The sequence below is a fragment of the Aythya marila genome, assembly GCF_965140915.1.
Source record: "Aythya marila genome assembly, chromosome: 25".
Taxonomy (NCBI): domain Eukaryota; kingdom Metazoa; phylum Chordata; class Aves; order Anseriformes; family Anatidae; genus Aythya; species Aythya marila.
Window position 1 is genome coordinate 3,896,990 of NC_139066.1, and position 17,297 is coordinate 3,914,286.

Here is a 17,297-nt window from a genome sequence, read left to right on the forward strand (position 1 = left end):
TTCATAACAACACCGCCTCCACCTCCCACCAGCTGCCAGCACAGCCCGGCCCAGCCTCCGCCGAGCCCGGCCTCCGTCCTCCGCCTCCATCCCCATCCCCGGGGGCCCTGGGTGGCCACGGTCGGTACCAGGGCATCACCGTGCCCGCGGGCATCTCGGTGCTGCTCCAGCCGTGCTTGCTTTCAGCAGGCAGCTGGCCAGCAGCAGCAGGGTGCTCGTGCTGGGGGTGAAATAGGGAGCCCTGCTCGCATCCCCGTGCATGGCTCTGTCCAGGATTGTGCGCCGGGGCTGGGGGTCACCATGGCACCCTGGTCTGGCACCCTGACGTCCTGGGATGTGGCCCTTCTAGCACCTCTGCCCGGTCCCCTTGCTGTCATGTCCCCCTGCAAGAGTGTGCCAGCCTCCAGCGCTGCGGCAAGGCTCCCTGTGAGCCTCCACCTCTGCTTCCAGCCCTGCCAGCCCCTCCAGATCGTGCCCCATTGGGTGATGAGGCCGTTACCAGTGCTGGTGATGTGAAGTGTGCCGGGAGGTGGCTGCACGGTGGAGCAGGGACGAGCCGGGTCCCCATTGCGCTCAGTGCCGGGGTGCAGGAGGGAGCCATCGCCCTGCAGAAAACCCCAAAACTGAGTGAATATCTGGAGGCATCAGGGTGACAGGTTATGGACCTGCCCTGCTTTCCTCGCCCCACAGAAGCAGTGCTGTGGTGTGTAGGGCACAAGGCTACGCGTGCTTGGTGCCGGCTGCCTGCAGCCGTGTGTTTGCCATGGCAGGGAGACAAGCGACTTCTCACGAACCCATTTGCAAATTCCTTTTAAACAGGAAAGCTGGCCCGCTAGAGGTCCTTAAATAGTGTTAATGGTGCTGCCCAGCAAAATATCGGAGCTGCCACCTGCACTGCCAGCCGACACACGCTTCCTTCTGGGCCTCTCGGAGCAAAGGTTTCTCCATTTAATTGGGCACGCACGCTTCTCTCCTGACACTGGTGACCTCTGCCTACTCGAAGGATGCTCACAGCACCCAGAGGGGGCTCCTGCAGCTTTCAGAGCTGCTGTAAGAACCAGGGGAGTGAGCAATGAGGCTTCCAGGAGCTGCATTTGTTTGGAAATAACCAAAGAAAGCCAAAGCAGCGTGCGTAATTCAGGCCACGCTTATCACTGACAGTAAACCCCAGCTCTGCGATTCTTTTCCTTCTGTCTTCTAGCCAGAGAGTCATGTATAACTTCATTAGCCCATATCCAGGAGACGCTGAAAGATGTGGACAATTAATTATCATCTGTCCTCTTTCATTCCCCTGCCTGTCAGTGATGGCTTTCCAGTAGCGTGAAGACAAGTCCGTGCTGAACACCAAGAGGAGCCGAGGCAGGAGGCCAGGGCGATGAAGGTGTTCCTCTCATCTGCTGCAGGGGTGAAGGAACACGGCCCCTGCTCAGAGGGAAATTCGGGTGATGGAGCAGCCTGCCTGGCCCTGCCTGTGCACTGAAATCAGTTCTGGGATGTGTTTTGATGAGCACCTCGAAATAGCATCACCAATTCGGGGCGTCCAGCAGCCAGGCGGCACTGCCCAGGGGTTTGGTTTTATTTGCCTGCATTTTAGTTACGTGTTTTGAGGTTCCTCCTGCCCATGCCTCCTGAATCAAGGTTTCCGTGTCCCTGGCCCTGGCTAGAGAGCAGAGCCCCATTTGCAGCCTCCTTTGGAGCAAAACTGCTTTTTAAAGAGGCCACGATGAAGCAGCTGCACTGCCCTAATTTGCCGATGGCTGATGTCCTAGAAATACGGTCGGAGGCACAGAGGTAACGTCGGGACTCAGGGGTGCAAATGTCCCATGTGAGGGGGGCCGAGGCTGGCAGGGCACGGAGACGGGGGGCCACAGAGGCAGGGGGCGATGCCAGCACACCGTGCTCGTCCCCATGCCCTCCTTCTGACTGCAAGGTGAGCTCTCAGGCGCTGTGACACAATTAAATGGAGGCTGGTGGCTGCTAATTAGAAGAATCAGAGGAGAGAGCTGCCTAAATGCCAGCTCCCACATGGGAAAAAACCCCTCTGGATGCCCACATCGGCCTCAGGTGGTCCCTACAACCGACCCTGAGACAGAAATGGGCAGCACAGAGAGGGATGCTGGCTTCAGCGTTTGCTGAAGGGTTTTTCAAGCTTTAACCCCTTTTTGGCTGCCTGAATTTTAGCTAGAAGCAGCAGCCGCGTGCAGCCCCATCGTTGAATTGCCCTGTGCTCCTGGGTGCTCCTGGCCTGTTCTCGCAGGTAAATGGTGACCGAGGGGGTACTGCAGGGTCCTGGCACCCCAAAATCACCACGGGGCTCCCACTGAGCCAGGACCACAGTCGGGCATGGGACCAGAGCTCCCTGAGCCCCACGGGTACCAGCAGCGAGCCCCCCTCAGCTCCCGGTTACTAATTGCCCTGCGGAAAGCATTCCTCACAAGTTTCCTTCATAAGAAACAGTAAGCGCAGACTTTGATTTAGCTCTCCTTTGCCTTTCTTCCTCTCTTTTTAATTTTTTTTTCTCTTCCTACCCCGAATGAAGAAACCCTTTTGATCAGGCCGGGTTCAGGCTCCGTAACGAGCATCCCTGTTTGTGTTGGGGGGCTGTCAGCCTGGGAACATGACAAGGCGTCTCCTCTCCGTCTCACACACAATGAATTATTTCTTCCACTCTCTCTTTGTACTGTCTCTGGGATAAATTACCGCTTCCAGGATTAGCAGATGGGCTTGTCAACCAGCAAAGCATCCTTAAACCCTTAGATTATACGCTGCCCAGCGTGAAGCGCTGGCCGCTGCGGCTTGACCGAGGCTGAAGGAAAGTGGTTGTGCGGGGAATTGTCAGGCGGGCTTGAAAGCAAATTGCTTTGCCAATTTATTTTCTTTCCTGTGTGTGAACATGTTTTTCTTAAAGGGATGCTGTCACATTAAATATGGAACTGCCAACCGCAGGCATTAAAAAATCATGGGTCGTCCCATTTTCCTTCCTCCCACTCGAAATTCTAAAAAAAAAAAAAAAAAGAACAACCAAAAAAACACAAAAAACAATAAATTTGGGGTTCTTTTCATTTGTCATCTAGAGAGCTAAAGAGGCTTTTTCAAGTTTTTCCTGGCAGTCGGGAGCTTTGGAAACTTCAGAGTCATCACCGACACTGCAGATCTGGGCCAGATGGTGCCAAGGAAAATGAGCAGTGGGGCAGCCCTTCGGGCTTTGCTTTAACCAAAATCAGGCTTTCTCACCTTGCCCTTTCTCTCCAGAAGTTCATGTTTTTGGCAGGCAGTTGTCACAAGGGTTGGGAGAGCAGTCGCAATAGGAAAGCACTTGGGGAGTGTTTAGTTCCCTCTGAAGCTGATGAGACCGAACCACGTGATTGTATGCAAATTTTCCCCAAAATCGTGTTTTTATACTGCTGCTCGGCACCATCAAGCCTGGTCCTGCTGCCTGGACTCTGTTCTGTGACTGCTGCAGGATGGCAAACCCCAGCCTTTACCCTTCCAGGCACTTTTTTAGGGAAGTTAATGAGAGCAGTTTCCTTACGTTGTGACAAACCCTCATTTTTAGCAGTTACCCAGAAGGATACAGAAGAACTTGGGGAAGGAAATCGGGCATTGGCCAGAACCCAGCAGCTCCGGGGTACCTCTTTTAGCACATATCCAAGAGTGTTGTTTGAAAAAAGCTTGGATTTTGGGCAGATGCTCAGTGATTTCTCCTTCCCTCGTCAGTGGCTGCAGGGGTTGGGGTTGGGGCTGTAACCACAGCAGCCCCAGCTGGGTTGTGTTGGCCAGGGCCATAAGAAGGGCAGGGGAGGAGGCTTTGGGGTTTGCAAGTTGGGTGCTCTGCTCCTAGATTAACAGCTTGGATAGGGTCTGCTTTTGCCCCCTGCCATGAAGCTCTGGTAGGTCCTGATGTGCTCCTTTATTTTGGGGGGTCAGTTCTGGGGAGATTTTGCTTTGGCTTTTGTGGTGTTTGGTGCTGCTCTTTCTTGAGTGTAAGCTCTTGTGTGTGTAAACCTGGGACGTGGGGAGGTTCTGGTGGTGTAATCCTGTCCTGGGGGTTAAAAATTACCCAACCCAGGGTCGTGAAGGATCTGGAGAATGAAGAAGCAGTACAAAGTCTTGTGCTATTGTTAACTTCTGAATAAATATTGCTTTAACAGCTGGCTTGTGGTCAGCAGCACTGGGCTCATTTGCTGCATGCCCCACGAGGCTGAGCACCCCACGGGTGCCCCGGAGCCGCCCCCAGAAGGTTGGGTGTTTGGTGACTTTTGGTCTAATAACGCACCGGGCTTACTTTGATGGGGTGACTCAAAACACTGTGTGGATTTAAACGGATCCCCTTGCAAATATCTTTACTTGATACCACTGCAATGGCTGGATTTCAAATGTCACTTACTTAGCACTATGAAATAATTAATTCAGGTTGTGTTACAGGAGCCTGCGGGAGCTCAGACTTAAATTGGAGAGCTCCCGTGTTAGCAGTTATACACAAACATGCCTAGAAGCCAATTTCTGTCCCTAAAACATTGCAGCCTAAGTGCAGGCGAGAGGGGACACGAGCCTGGCAGGACGGGCTCAGCCTGTGGGTCACTGCTTGCTGTAATTCGAGGCCTCTGAGCTTTGCTTTGCTTCTTTAAGTGGCTCCGGCACAAAAAATAGCTGTAACAATCTGGGTTCGGCTCCGCTGAGTGAGCAGCATTAGCTGCTGCTCTTCCTGAGCAGAGACTTTTAAAGTTTAATGTGATAATCTCGTCCCGAGTCCTTCAAATGTGGTAAGTCACGTCCTCCTGGACCCTGCGGGAGCGGGCGCAAGGCAGCGCCGTGGCCTCGGACCCATACCTCGGGATAGCCCTTATCTGAAGGTTTTTGAGATAATGAGCTTCTGGGGGGTCAGGGAGGAGCCGGGTGGCGAGTCCTGGAGCAGGGTTTAGGGGGGGGACACACAGGGGGCTCCTGGGACTGAGCATGGCCAAAGCTGTGCCGTGCGCCTTGCTGCCTGGTGGCTCCTGGCTCTGCGTGCCCGCTGGCACCTTGCCCGGAGGAGATGCTGCTATTGCACAAGCGGTGCCTGGGTTTGATTTCAGGGGGGATTTGGAAAAATAATAATTAAAAAAAAAAAAAAAAAAAAAAGAAATTTAAATCGTAGGGACTAGGAAGAGACAGCGAGGAGCGGCTCAGCCAAAACTCGCGCCGCGGCTGCATCGGGTTGCACTCCCTGCTCTATTTTAAGAGGCAAACAGCCCGGCGGCGGCGGGGAGCAGCCGGAGCCGTCGTCTACCAGCCCCCCGGACTGGGGCATCGCTCTTTTGGCAGGAGGTGATTGATGGTGTGCTGGCCTGTGTGCAGGGGGTGGCACGGCTGCCTGCTCCCCAAAGCTTGCTTGAGCCACGTGTTTTAGCCCTGTCCTGGCGTGACACAGCTTATCCATGCCCTGCGCTGCTCCTGCTCGCAGCCGGCTGCCTTCGTGGTGCTGCAAGCCCCAGAGCTGCTGCTCTGGGTCCTCAGGTGGCTTTTTGCCCTTGTTGTGTTTTGGCATCCCGCAGGGGTGAGGTGCTGGGGGGCCACGGTTGTCCTGGGGGGACCAGGACCTTGGGTCCTGCCTGGCCATCCTGCTCCGTCCCCTGGTGTCCTGCTGGGAGGGCTGAGTCAGTCTGCTAAATTAAGGCTTGGGAATTTTGGGTGGAAGCGCAGCAAGGGTTGGAGAAGGACCTTTGACAGCAGCCCCAGCACAGCAGGGTTCATGCACACATCGAGCCCCTGAGATTTAAGCACATACTTGAATGGAACAGGATGAAAATGATTTACGGTGTAGATGTCCCTGGTGGCATTGGGGTGCCAAAACCACCGCAGTGTGCGTGGCCTTGCTGGTGTGGGGGCCCCTCTGGGAGCAGGACTCTCAGTTCCCATGGCTCTACCCCAATCTTTGTGCCGGTCACAAGAAACCTGAAGGATTTTGTGATCTTGAAAGTCCCGCGCCAGGAATTCCTCGGCCAGGAGAGCAGCAGCCGGGCGGGATGATGAATCGCTCCCTCCACAATCTTTCCTCTCCTGCTGCTCTCTTACACTGTGCTAACAGTTACAGCTAAACCCCTGGGGGCAAAATGTCAGGCTCTCAGTGTGCATTTGCTTCTGTTTTTTTCTCTGCTGATGGAAGCACGGGGTGGGTCACCTCCGTGATCTGCAGCAAGCATGGGCAAACCCCGCGGTCCCCTGCCCGTAACCAGTCAAGGTGCTCATTCACAAGAGCCATGTGCTCACTGGACATGGAGAGCAAGTCATTTGTTTTAAAAAGAATCATCCACTCGTGCTTTCCCTGCCCTCCTGCTGCTGCATCTGGTACCTCGTTACCCCGCTGATCATCCCTTTTTGTCCCTGGTGATGCTGATTATCCAGCTTGCTGCAGATGCAGAGCACAAAGCTTCAGGATTGCAGGACCCTTGGGTAGGAGATCAGATGTATTCTTAGTGCTTTGTTTCCTGGGGCTGGTGGGTGCTTCTGCGATGCTTCTGCAGTCCAGCCGTGCTGTGTCCTGCCCGGTGTCCCCTCGGTTCGGGCTGTGACTGTCCTCGTTTGAGATGCGCTGACTCAGGGAATGCGCCGAGTTAATGATGCTGATGTGCAAACGAGAGGACGGGCACCGTGCTGTCCTCTGCGTGCTGGTGGTGCTGTGGGAGGTCCCGCTGCCCTTCAGAGTGTGGGAATGGGGCAGAGGCTGTCTGGGGGTGGGAGGCAGCCTGGGTACCCCAGGGGGGGCTCAGACAGCAGTGTGAGGGTGGTCAGTGGGGGAGCCCCCACCTGCTCCGCTCCCTGTGCCAGCAGCCAGCCCTGGGCTCAAAGTAATCCTCGCTTTGAGGAGCGATGGTTTATGTGCTGATCCCAAAACGTGCCTCGCCCCAGCATTAGCAGAACATATGCTGGGGCTGTGGGGAGGGCGGGGGGGGTTGGCTTTACTGGTGTTATGAAATGCCGAGCATGAGGAGGGCACGGAGAGGGCTCTCTGAAATCTGTGGTCTGCCCTCAGCTGCTCAATCTTAGCCCAGGACACCAGAGCATCTCCTGCTGTCCCTGCAGCCCTGCTGGGACATCTCCATCCTCCCAGCAGGCAGGGCCCCGTGTCCCTAGGGCTGGCTGCCCTCGTATCCATCCTCCCAAGCCTGGAGGCTCTCTGTTGAAGCCACCCGGGGCATTTTCTAGGTCTGACCTTCGAGGAAGCTTCCCCATCTCCTCATTCACGAGCAGAGCTGATGTCAGGTGCCCTCGCCCTGCTCTTGGCTCAAGGTAACTCCTACAGTCACAGCAGGCGCCAACTGGCAGGAGGCTCCCCCGCGTGACGCCCGGGGCTTCAGCAAAAACTCGCTGAGAAGCAAGCACCGAGCGCCCAATATTCACCCGGGCCCTGGTGCGGAGGCTGCTGATGAGGGCTGATTTAGTGGCCATCGAACCGCGCTCGAAGTGCTCCTTGAAACCTGAGCCAGGAGTCGGAGGCTCTGCTGGCGGCATAGGGGCGGCTGCGCTGCCCAGGCACACGGCGGAGGCTGGACTGCGGGCGGCCGAGCTCCAGCTTCGTCCAGGTAAGAGCTCGTGCCACTGGGGCAGGACAGCAGGGATCGCTGCCTTGCCCTGGGCTTTGAAGGAGCAGCTGGGAGTCCCTTGGTGCTGCTGGCAAAAGCTGCACCGGGAGCAGAGAGGTTGCAGGAGACAGCGGGGCTCCAAGCCTGATCCCACTGCTGGAGATCTCATGCACTCAAACCTATTTTAATGGGGGCGTGCTCTGAGCTGTAAGGGATGATTTTAAGTAGAAAAGCAGAAATGAGATGGAGTGATTTCAGCCCTGCTGGGGTTAGGGTGTTTTTCTGGCTATTCTGCAGTTCTTGGCGAATACGAGCAGGGCCATTGCAGTAAGGCAGTTGCTTGGGGTGGCGGGTTAGCTGGGTTCTGTGGCAGCTGCTGGTGGTGACTTTCATGCTAACTGTTCTATTTCTGTTGCTTTTATTCAATATTCCATGCCCTCATGAACAGATAAAGAAAGCAGATTCAATGTTATGAAATCACGTGAGCTCAAACAAGATTACTGTGTTGTTTTTTCAAAGTTTCTTACTCTTAGCAAATTCACTCAAACTTCAGGTTGATTTTGCCCTGGTTTGGCACTGCTAGATGGGACAGGTATTGAGAGCAGCAATGTAGCTGTGCCCCAGATCTGTGGCAGATGCAGTTTCACTGGGGTTGAGGTTCTGGCCGTGTGTGGGGTCGGTTGTGTTTAGGGATGCGGTAAGTGCAGGAAGGAGCCCGGAGCTGCCTGCCAGGGTGGGGGGTGCTTGGGTGCTGGATGGGACCCCTGGGGATAAACCTGGGCAGGTGATTGGGTTTCATTAACACAAATTTCTGCCCAGTCTGTGCTTTCTGCTGGGGACAGCTTGGTGAGACCAGTCCTCAACCACTCAGAGTATCAGAGCAGGGGCAAAGGGCCAAATGCCCGTTGAATCCCTGCTCTTGTCAGTATTTCAGCCTGGCCTAAATATTCAGTACCTTACCTCGACCCATGTAGTTGTTTTTCTGCGTGCAAGGCCCGTTCTGTGTGCTAAAACCCAGCTATTTTGGAGGTTTTAGGGGGCCCCAGCGCAAGGGGTGGGTGGTGCAGCTGGGCTCCAGCTCCTCACCCACAGGCTGGGGGTGCGTAAATGTGTCAGCACGCTGCGGGTGCCTCCTGGCACTGCCTTGGATTCCCCTGCTCCTGCCTGCTGGGGGACGGGGGCTGCTCTTTAACCGCTGTGTGTTAGCACGGACCCTGCTTTACAGATTTTGGGTGGGAATTGCTGGTTTTGGATGAGTTTGGTTCCTGTTTGGGAGCACGTCCCAGCGCGGGGCTGCTTCAAAACCTGGCACTGGCTGTGCAGGTCCTCAGACTGTGTCCCCCAAAGAGGGACAACAGAGGTTGCAACCCCCAGCTGAGGGTGCAAGGATGGGAGATTTTCCTGGGGGAGTCAATGGCAGCAGCCAGCACAACGGGGCGCAGAGGATGAGCGATGTAACGCTGCCTGCTCCAGCCGTTCATTTCCATACATTTCACCCATCATTAAATCCCAAATCAGTACATCAGGGGTTGGCTACATCTGGGGTTGGCTTGCTCTGAGGTGTGGTGGCAGCTTGCTGGGAGCAGGGTCACGGAGCAGGGTGATTTAACCCCTGGATGTCACGTGCAGGAAGATCAAGGTGTTGGGAACTGATTTGTAAATTAGGCTTGGTGGTAGGTGAATTCCCAGAGCTGAGATTGGGGTGAGAGAAGTGCCCTGTACGTCTTTAACCCTGGGTTATTTTTGCTGGGTGAGGGGGAGGTGAGCCCTCCAAGCTGCCCCAGTCACTGGGGGCACTCATTGATGTTTTCTGCTCAGAGCCCTAGGTGAGCCTGGGGATGCTTAAAAACCTTCTGCTCCTTGGTAGCTGGGTAATGTGAGCATCCTAAGGACAGGGCAAAGCCAGCCCCGAGGTGTTCAGCTGTGGGTCCCCAAGGGGCTGAAATGAATTTGGGTTGTGGCATCAGTGTAACTGGTGCCAGGGATGCAGCATCCCTGGAGCAGCACCAGCTGCACCATGCCCCGATGCAAACACTTCTGGGCTCACTTTTGGGTACTGAAATCATTGCTGGTGGTACCATGAGCTGTGTGGGGCTGAACTGGGTGGTCAGCAGCCGAAAAATGTCTGGGGTGTGTGGAATTGCATGGCACAGCTTTGCTCTGTCACTTCCCTTCCACCTGCAGTGATGCCCTTCGGAAGGGAGGCGAGTCCTGAGCTGCCCATAAAACAGCACTTATTTTGGGCATTTAGTGCATGGATTTTAAATCCTACCCAACGTTTGTCACTGCTTTACAGCCTTCTGCAGCCCGTGTTTATGGTGTTATTAAAAAAGAGGAAGAGACCTGGGGTTATGGACTATGATACAGGAGCATAAAACTGACCTTAAGATAAAAAAAAAACGGCTGCGAGGAGTTTTCTGCTGGGGCTGGAGGGACGAGGTGGGATCGCTGTGACTCACGGGAGGTGAGGGGGCTGTTGTCCCCGAATCAATATATTTTTTTGCGTCACAAACAATAATAAAATTAAAAAATATATATATATTTTTTTTATTTGGGTGGGGGAACTTCACAGAGCTGGGAGAATGGGGAGCTGCAAGCTCAGATGGTGGCTGGGTGTGCGTGGGATGCTCAGGGTTTGGAGGAACGAGGGTTTGGTGGGGCTGGGGGCTCACCGTGACCCCCAGGAGTGCAGAATCAGCCTGGAAACATCTCATGGGGGGGGAGGAGAAGCCTTTTGAGGCAGCACCCGCTGCTGCGGTGACACCCAAGCCGCTCTGACCTTCTTTGATTTCAGGGAGATTTGGACATCTGTCAGGGAGCGTTTCGCACCCGTCAGGAGCCCCTCTTCCCTGAGTGGAGGCTCCGAGCACAGGGCAGTAAAATGCAGGCAGGAGGAAGCATCCCGGCCTCCAGAGGTGATGCTGGTGGCCATGGGATCATTCTGCTCCCTGCGGGCAGTTTAAAGCAGGGCAGAGGTGGGCGAGTGGCAGCTTGGTCCCTGGGGAGCCCTGCCTCCATCAGGAGGCCCCCCCAGAAAAGATGAGGCCACCTGTGGTCCTCCAGGGAGAGGCTGGAAGTGCTGTCCCAGCAGCCCTGTAGGGTTGGGGTGGTGGATTTGGGGTGTGGGGACCCTGGGTTTGGCTCAGAGCCCTTCTGGGGTCGCTTTCCTAGGAGGGAAACTGAGGCATGGTGGCTCAATCGTCACCGTGCCTCAGTTTCCTTCCTATGAAAGCGACCCCTTCTCATGCGGGGCCACCACGGGAACAAAAACCCAGGCAGGATGGAGTCACCGTGAGGGTTGGGGTGGCTGTGGGGGGGTTATCAGCACCCCAGCCCCACGGTAGGGCTCTGCAGGGGGGTGCTGGGTGCCTCCAGAGCACCCGTGGTGCTGTGCTGACAAGGAGAAATCCTCCCCAAAGGAGCTGTCAGTCACGGGGACTGGTTCCCCTGCACACACATGGGGCTGGCAAGCCCCCAGCTGCCAAATTTCAGGTCCTGACACCTGAGAAGCAGAAGAGGCCCCGAAGGCCCAGGAGAAATTAAGTGAATGAGACGGGCGCGCAGGCGATTAGGGCAGGGCTTTTAAATACTGCAACGGGAGCCGGGCCGGGGAGCCTCGGCCTAATCAGAGCAGCAGCAGCTCCTTTTTATAAGACGGGGGGTATTTGGGGGATACTTTGTCCGTATAACATTCCAATTTTAGCTGTGAATCCCTGGGTGTGATTGCATTATAAATACCCAGGGAGGGCAACGTGCCAAGAGCACCCGAGGACCTGCCCCTGCCCCCGAGTGTCCCGCTGTGTCCCCAAGGCCCCTGTTTCACGTTCCTGGTGCTGATCATCTCCCAGACCTGCTCCGGGGCTGCTCTGCTGGTGGAGTTCTCTGGTCAGGGCCATCCCCAGGGTCCCCATGGGGTTCCCTGTCCCTCCAGGTGCTATTGACGGCTGTGGGTTTTGGGGAGCATCCATAAATGAGGTGGTTTGGTTGGATGGGGCAGCTCTGCTCCAAGGAGACTCAGCTCGGCCCCGAGTCCTGGAGGCTTCATTTAAAAGCATCAGGTGTTTTTTTTTAATACACATTAGGTTGTTTTTAATATTATTCCTGTCTTCTTGAGCCTTTCAGGGCTGGACCATGTTTTTTTTTTTTTTGTTTTTTGCTTTTTGTTTTTTTCCCACTCATCTCAAAAGCAGGGGGTGTATATTTTCTTTCCTTTTCATTGCAAGATGATGTTGGACCTTCAGGAAAAATCCCAAGGGCTTGGGAGAAAATCCAGAGTTCACAGGTCCCAGGCAGCTGCACAGGGACTTCAGGCACCCAGATTCTTCTGCCAAGAGCTAGATTTATTTGCTTTCAATGTAAAGCTCCTTTTATGCTCTGCTTAGCATATTTTTAGCTGGTGAAGCAGGAGTTTAAGGAATTATTGGTGACGTTTTTGGCCAATCGTGGTGTAATTTAGGTGGATCAGGACTTTGGGTGGTGGCTGCTCTGTGCTGCTGCCCTGAGCAGAGCTGGAGCACGCTGCCAGGGTCCTGGTCCAGCTTTGCACCCAAACCTGTGTCTGAGAAGCTCACCCGAGGTGACCCGAGCTCCTGCAGCAGGGCTGTGGGGTTTGGGGCTCAGTTCCAGGCTTTGAACGTGGAAGATGGGTGGCAGGATGGGGGGCGCAGCCACACATCGATGGGAGGCATGGTGAGCTGCTCTCCTCCCATCACGGCAGCTCCCAGCCCCTCCGCGTGCTGCCTCTCTCCCTTTGCTCGTTTTTATATCATTTTTGACCATATCAGAGGTGAAAAAAAAGGCAGAGCGGCTGCGCCATCGTGGGGCTGCTGGCAGGAGCTGCATTGCCCGGACCGCCCGGCTCAGCTCCGGGTCTGCACCCCGGGGGTTTTTCACCCAGCGTCGGGCTTTGGTTGCTTGAATTGCTCTTGTCTGGTCTTAATGCAGAGAAATCTGCTTGGTGCACTCGCTTTCCTCCACGGCTGGGTGGCTGTGCCATGTGGCTGTGCCAAAATTGCGTGCTCTGCATGAGAGGGGACTTCAGGGCCACCTGGGCTCTCTGCTGAGCTCCAAGGAGCTGCTTGGTACTGAGGCAGGGATGCTCCTTGGAGTGCTGAAATCCCAGTGGGACCTCTTGGAGAAGAAAAAGCAGAATTTAGGAAGCTTTAAGCCACTGGGAGGAAGCTTTCCAGGCTGGTGCCACACCAAGCCATGGTGGTGGCAGCAGCATTTCAGGCTGCCCATCGCGTGGACCAAAACCTCTGCTCCTCACCTCTAATCCCTGAGGGGTGCACAGGTCACCTGCTGGCTGCTTCCCATGGGTGCCAGGCACGTTGCTGCACAATGAGACCCTGGGGTCTGTCTCATGGACCCTGAGCACCCCTGTCCCTGCTTGTGGCCCCCCGGGGTGGCTCGGTGCTGGCGCAGCGTGCCCGCCTGTGCTTGTAAGGGGCAGCTGCCTGCTCCCAGGCGGTAACAGGATCGCAGGGCTCGGGTGACCTTCGCGCCTCCTCCAGGCTCCGTGCTGGGTGTCCCAGTGGTTCCTGCTCCAGGGTCACTCCCCTGGAGCAACAGGGGGCCGTGGGGACTGTCCCCAGCTGACCCCTGGGGCCGTGGGTAGCTCTTCCCTGCGCTGTCCCTGCGTGCAGCTGGGGCTTGAGCTGCTGATGCTAATCCATCCCATGTGCCGGGGACAGGCACCTGCTTCATGTGGGTGAGAAAATTCTCGAGGGGACAGTGCCTGTGGCTGAGATGGGCTGTGGGACACCAGCGCACGGCTCCCTCCAGCTGGATTTCTTGCCTGTGTTGGGTTGGTTTCATCCCAGCTCTGCCTAAGGATAACCTACAGTGCTGTTTGGGAGCGAACAAGAAAGGTCTTAGCTGGCATGAGGAGCTTCTGCTGGTGCTAGAAATTCAGAAGAAGTCCCTGTCCCAACACGTTCCTCCTAGGAATGCTGCTCCTTGTCATCCTACCCAATGCAATCCCTTATAGAGATGCAAACACTTCTTCCAGCTCAGGATCTGGGCAGCCTGTGCACCACGCAGGAGTGGGACCGGCGCTGGGTTTCCCCACCTCACCTGGCCCCTCTTGTGGTCCGTCTGTCCTGACGGCGGCTCTGTCCTTCCCCCCTGCAGGCATGAAGCGACCCCTGAGCCCATCCCACAGCCCTGAGAACGGTTTGCGGCTGGTGGAGCCGGCCAGCGGCCAGCCCGAGCAGCGCCTGAAGCGGGAGAAGAAGCAGCAGTCCTTCACGCTCTGCGAGGTCTGCAACATCCAGCTCAACTCGGCTGCGCAGGCGCAGATCCACTACAACGGCAAGTCCCACCAGAAGCGCCTCAAGCAGCTCAACAAGGGGAAGATGCCGGCGGCCCAAGGTAGGAGCTTGGATCGGCGTTGCCCGAAGGCTGCCCTTGCTCTGGGACAGCTGCTCCCGTGGGTTCGGAGTGGCAGATCTGTGGGATGTTCCCGTGGGATGTTTGGGAATGTGGTGCTGTGGCCTTTGACTGTCACTTGCTGGTGTCCCTGAGCTCCGGGGGCTTCCTGGCTCTGCTGTCACCGCCGGTCCTCGAGTGGTTTTGTGGCATTTGGGTCTGAGATCCCACATTGGCATTGCTGGATGGACAGATAGGCGTGGGTCCTGTCCACGTGCTGCTTGCTGGTGCCCTGTGTCATCAGGAGCATCTTCTTGGGTTTTCTAGGATGAATTTTGTGTGTGAGGCTGGAGCGGTTGGTGCCTTCTGGATTCCTGGTGGCTTCCCAGTGGGTTGGTGACATGATGGGCACCTTTGGGGCACCTGGCTTCAAGGTGCCATCTTGTTCCTGCAGCCCCCTGCTGTGCACTTCTCCTGTAACTGTGCCGGGTTTGGCTGCCATTCGCTCAAAAAGCTGCTTAGATTTTGGTGCTGAGGGTTAAGAGTGGATTTCTCAACAGCTCTGATGTCCACAGCAAATGGTTCTGTTCTGGTTTGGGGTGGGGGATCGCTGGTGCAGCCCTAGGTAAGGCTGTGTGGGGATGGCTCCCACGTGTGTGCACAGGAGAGCTCACTGTCACGAGTCCCCCCCAGTTTCTCTCTTTGGGTGGTGGAGCTCCCGTTTGTCACTTAGATATTATAAACTAATGGCTTGCAGGAGCGGAGTCCAAGTCCAACACCTTCCCTGCGGACAGGCTCAGCACCCACTTGGTGTTGGCAACTTTGAGGTGCAGAGCTGCGTGTTACGAGCTGTCACCCCGGGGAAGGAGCATCTCTTCTGGTGGCTGGACAAACCTTCTCTTAAAGAAAAATAAAATGATCCCCATCACACTGAACCCAACTAGCTAAGCCTCTGTTTTCCTGCCTGCTTTTTTCCCCCAAAACTTTGGTGATGGACGTTTTCTTAAAGCTGTTTGAATTTATTTCCCTAGGGTAAAAAAGGGATGCACAAAAAGGGACTGGTGACACTGCTGGGGCAGCCGAGGGGCTGCATGGTTGTGGCACAGGGACATGGGCAGGTGCTGTGCCGCCGGGCTCACAACATCTCGAGTGCAGGATAGGAGCTCGTGCAAGGATGAGGGCTCGTTCGCCCTCTGTGCCATCTGTTGGTGTTACCTGACCTGGTCTCGCTACAGCTGATTGTTACAGGGTATTTTTTTTCCTGCATAAAAGCAGCAAAATGTGCCAATAAATATCACCCTGCAGTAAGGATTGATGGAATCTGAGAGGTTGCATGTATTAAGCCAAAGGAAGTTGTCCTTGAGGCCAGACAAAGCTGGGGCTGGTCCAGCGGTGCCAAGAGCCTGGGGCAGGGCTGGTGCATCCCGGGGCCCCCATCACCATTTGGGGGCAGGTGGCACAGCCCACTCAGGTGACTGTCTTCCTTTCCTTACACACTAATTACAGGTTGGATTAATGAGCTGGGGTCTCTTCAGAAGCTAATTGGTGCCTTTACATGGAGTGAGGGTGTGCGAGTGCAGCAGGAGGTTGAGAGAATGGGGAAAGGGCTCCTGTAAAATCGTGTCCCGTGGCTGAACCTTGCACCCTGCGCCTCTGCTGTGGTTCTGCTGCTCGTGTGGGGTCATCCCTCAATATCCCTCAAGGAGCTGCTGCTCCGAAGAGCAGTAAGCACTTGAGAGTCCAGCCCGATTTTCCTGCCAGGAAGCGGTTGTTTAATAACACTCAAGGTGTTGGCAAATAAACATGCAATGCTTTTGCAAACAAACCTGCAGACAGCAGGTTTCAGGGTAAAAGCTGTTGCTGGCGGCTGGGGCAAGGAGGATGCTCGGCCCCAGAAAACCATGGGAGGTGTGAGGGGTCCCGGCTGTGGGGGGGGCTCTGTTCTTGGCAGACCCCAAGGGAACAGCCCGTGGAAATGCTTGCTCCTGCTCTTGCTAAAGACCACGCAGGCCAGAGCCATAAATTCCTAGCGTGGCAGCTGTCATCTGTATGCCAAGCCCTGCTCTCCCCAGTGGTAGTTTTGTTTGAGCAAGGCCCGGGATATGCAAAGGAGCTGCTCTGTTTATCATGGTTCACTGACAGATGGAAATATGGCCTGCTATTTTAATGGGAACAGGGCTCATAAATTCCAGCCTGCAGCTTCCAGATTCTCCCCCCCGGACCTGATTGTGGCCTCGATGGGTGGCTGCCCATTGATGCGGTTCCCACCGAGCCAAAGAATCTCGGCGTGTGCTCTTCGTGGGTCTGCATCCTCCCTGACCTCCTGCATGGCCTTGGCCTTGGCTCTGGCAGCAGTCGCAGCCCTCTGGGGCTTTGCTGTGCTGTCAGCCTCGCGTGCGCTTCCCTTTGGCATTCGAGAAGTCTGCTTTTTGCTCGTGCAGGGAGGTGCAGACAGCATCTGCTCCTCACGCCGCCCTGTCCCCACCGGGCTTTGCCACGGAGCAGCCTGCTCATCCGGAGCTGACCTTCTCCCCCGCGCTGTTGTTTCAAAATGTCACTTCCAGCTCTGTCACCGGCAACCTTTCCCAGCCTCCTGAAGCGTGAGCCCACGAGGGCACGTGGCTGCGAATGACAAATTGGGGCTGGGACCCGGCTGATGCGATGCCTGAGTCCCCTCTGTCACTCACCGGCACCGTGGGTGCTTGGTGCCACCCTGCCCCATGTCATCCCCACTGGGAAAGGGACCCATCCCCAAAATCCAGCTCTTTTTCTTCCTTGCACCAGCGAGGACCAGTGCTGGAAACCCCCCCACACACATACACTTCACCAGGCTGTATCAAGGGCTCGGAGTATGTTTGCAGCTGGGGATTTTCTCGGGTTAACCCCTGTGTTGGGGGGGGTCCTACCCAGGTCCATCGCCCTCCTTGGAGCCCTCCAGCAGCACCTCTGGGTGCCAGCAGACGTTGCCCTGTCCTGGCACTGAGCTGCTGCCCGGGGAGAGGGCAAGCTGCCGGTGTCAGAGCCGGAGCAGCACCGGGAGGAGAAGGGGGTGGTCGTTAAAGGCTTTGGATTAAATGATATAATTGAGTTAGACAAAGGCAGAATATTCCTCTGAGCTGGAATCTCCGTCTCGCACTGACATCTACAGCTACATCAAAGGCAGCTCTTACAGACACTGAGATCTTCCCCGCTCCCCCTCCGGCTTCTGTGATCAGTGATTTCTGCAAAGGCTGTAATCGCTCGCAGCTCAGGGAGCAAAGCTGGGGAGGAGCTTAGCTGGCAAACAGATGCAATAATCAGTATCATTACAATTTATTAGCTCTATGCTAGGAAGACCCCCAGCTTAAAAACAAATTATTGTTCATT

General features: G+C 55.7%; 1 protein-coding gene across 1 annotated transcript in view; it reads left to right on the forward strand.

Moving 5' to 3' along the window:
- ZNF385C (zinc finger protein 385C) overlaps positions 1–17,297 on the forward strand; it is a gene marked incomplete at its 3' end in the record, with an annotated part of 72,019 nt that overhangs the window by 10,940 nt on the left and 43,782 nt on the right. The window contains exon 2 of the mRNA XM_082778798.1: positions 13,695–13,934. Within this exon, the coding sequence (XP_082634924.1) occupies positions 13,695–13,934 (240 nt within the window). The remainder of the gene's footprint in view (positions 1–13,694; positions 13,935–17,297) is intronic.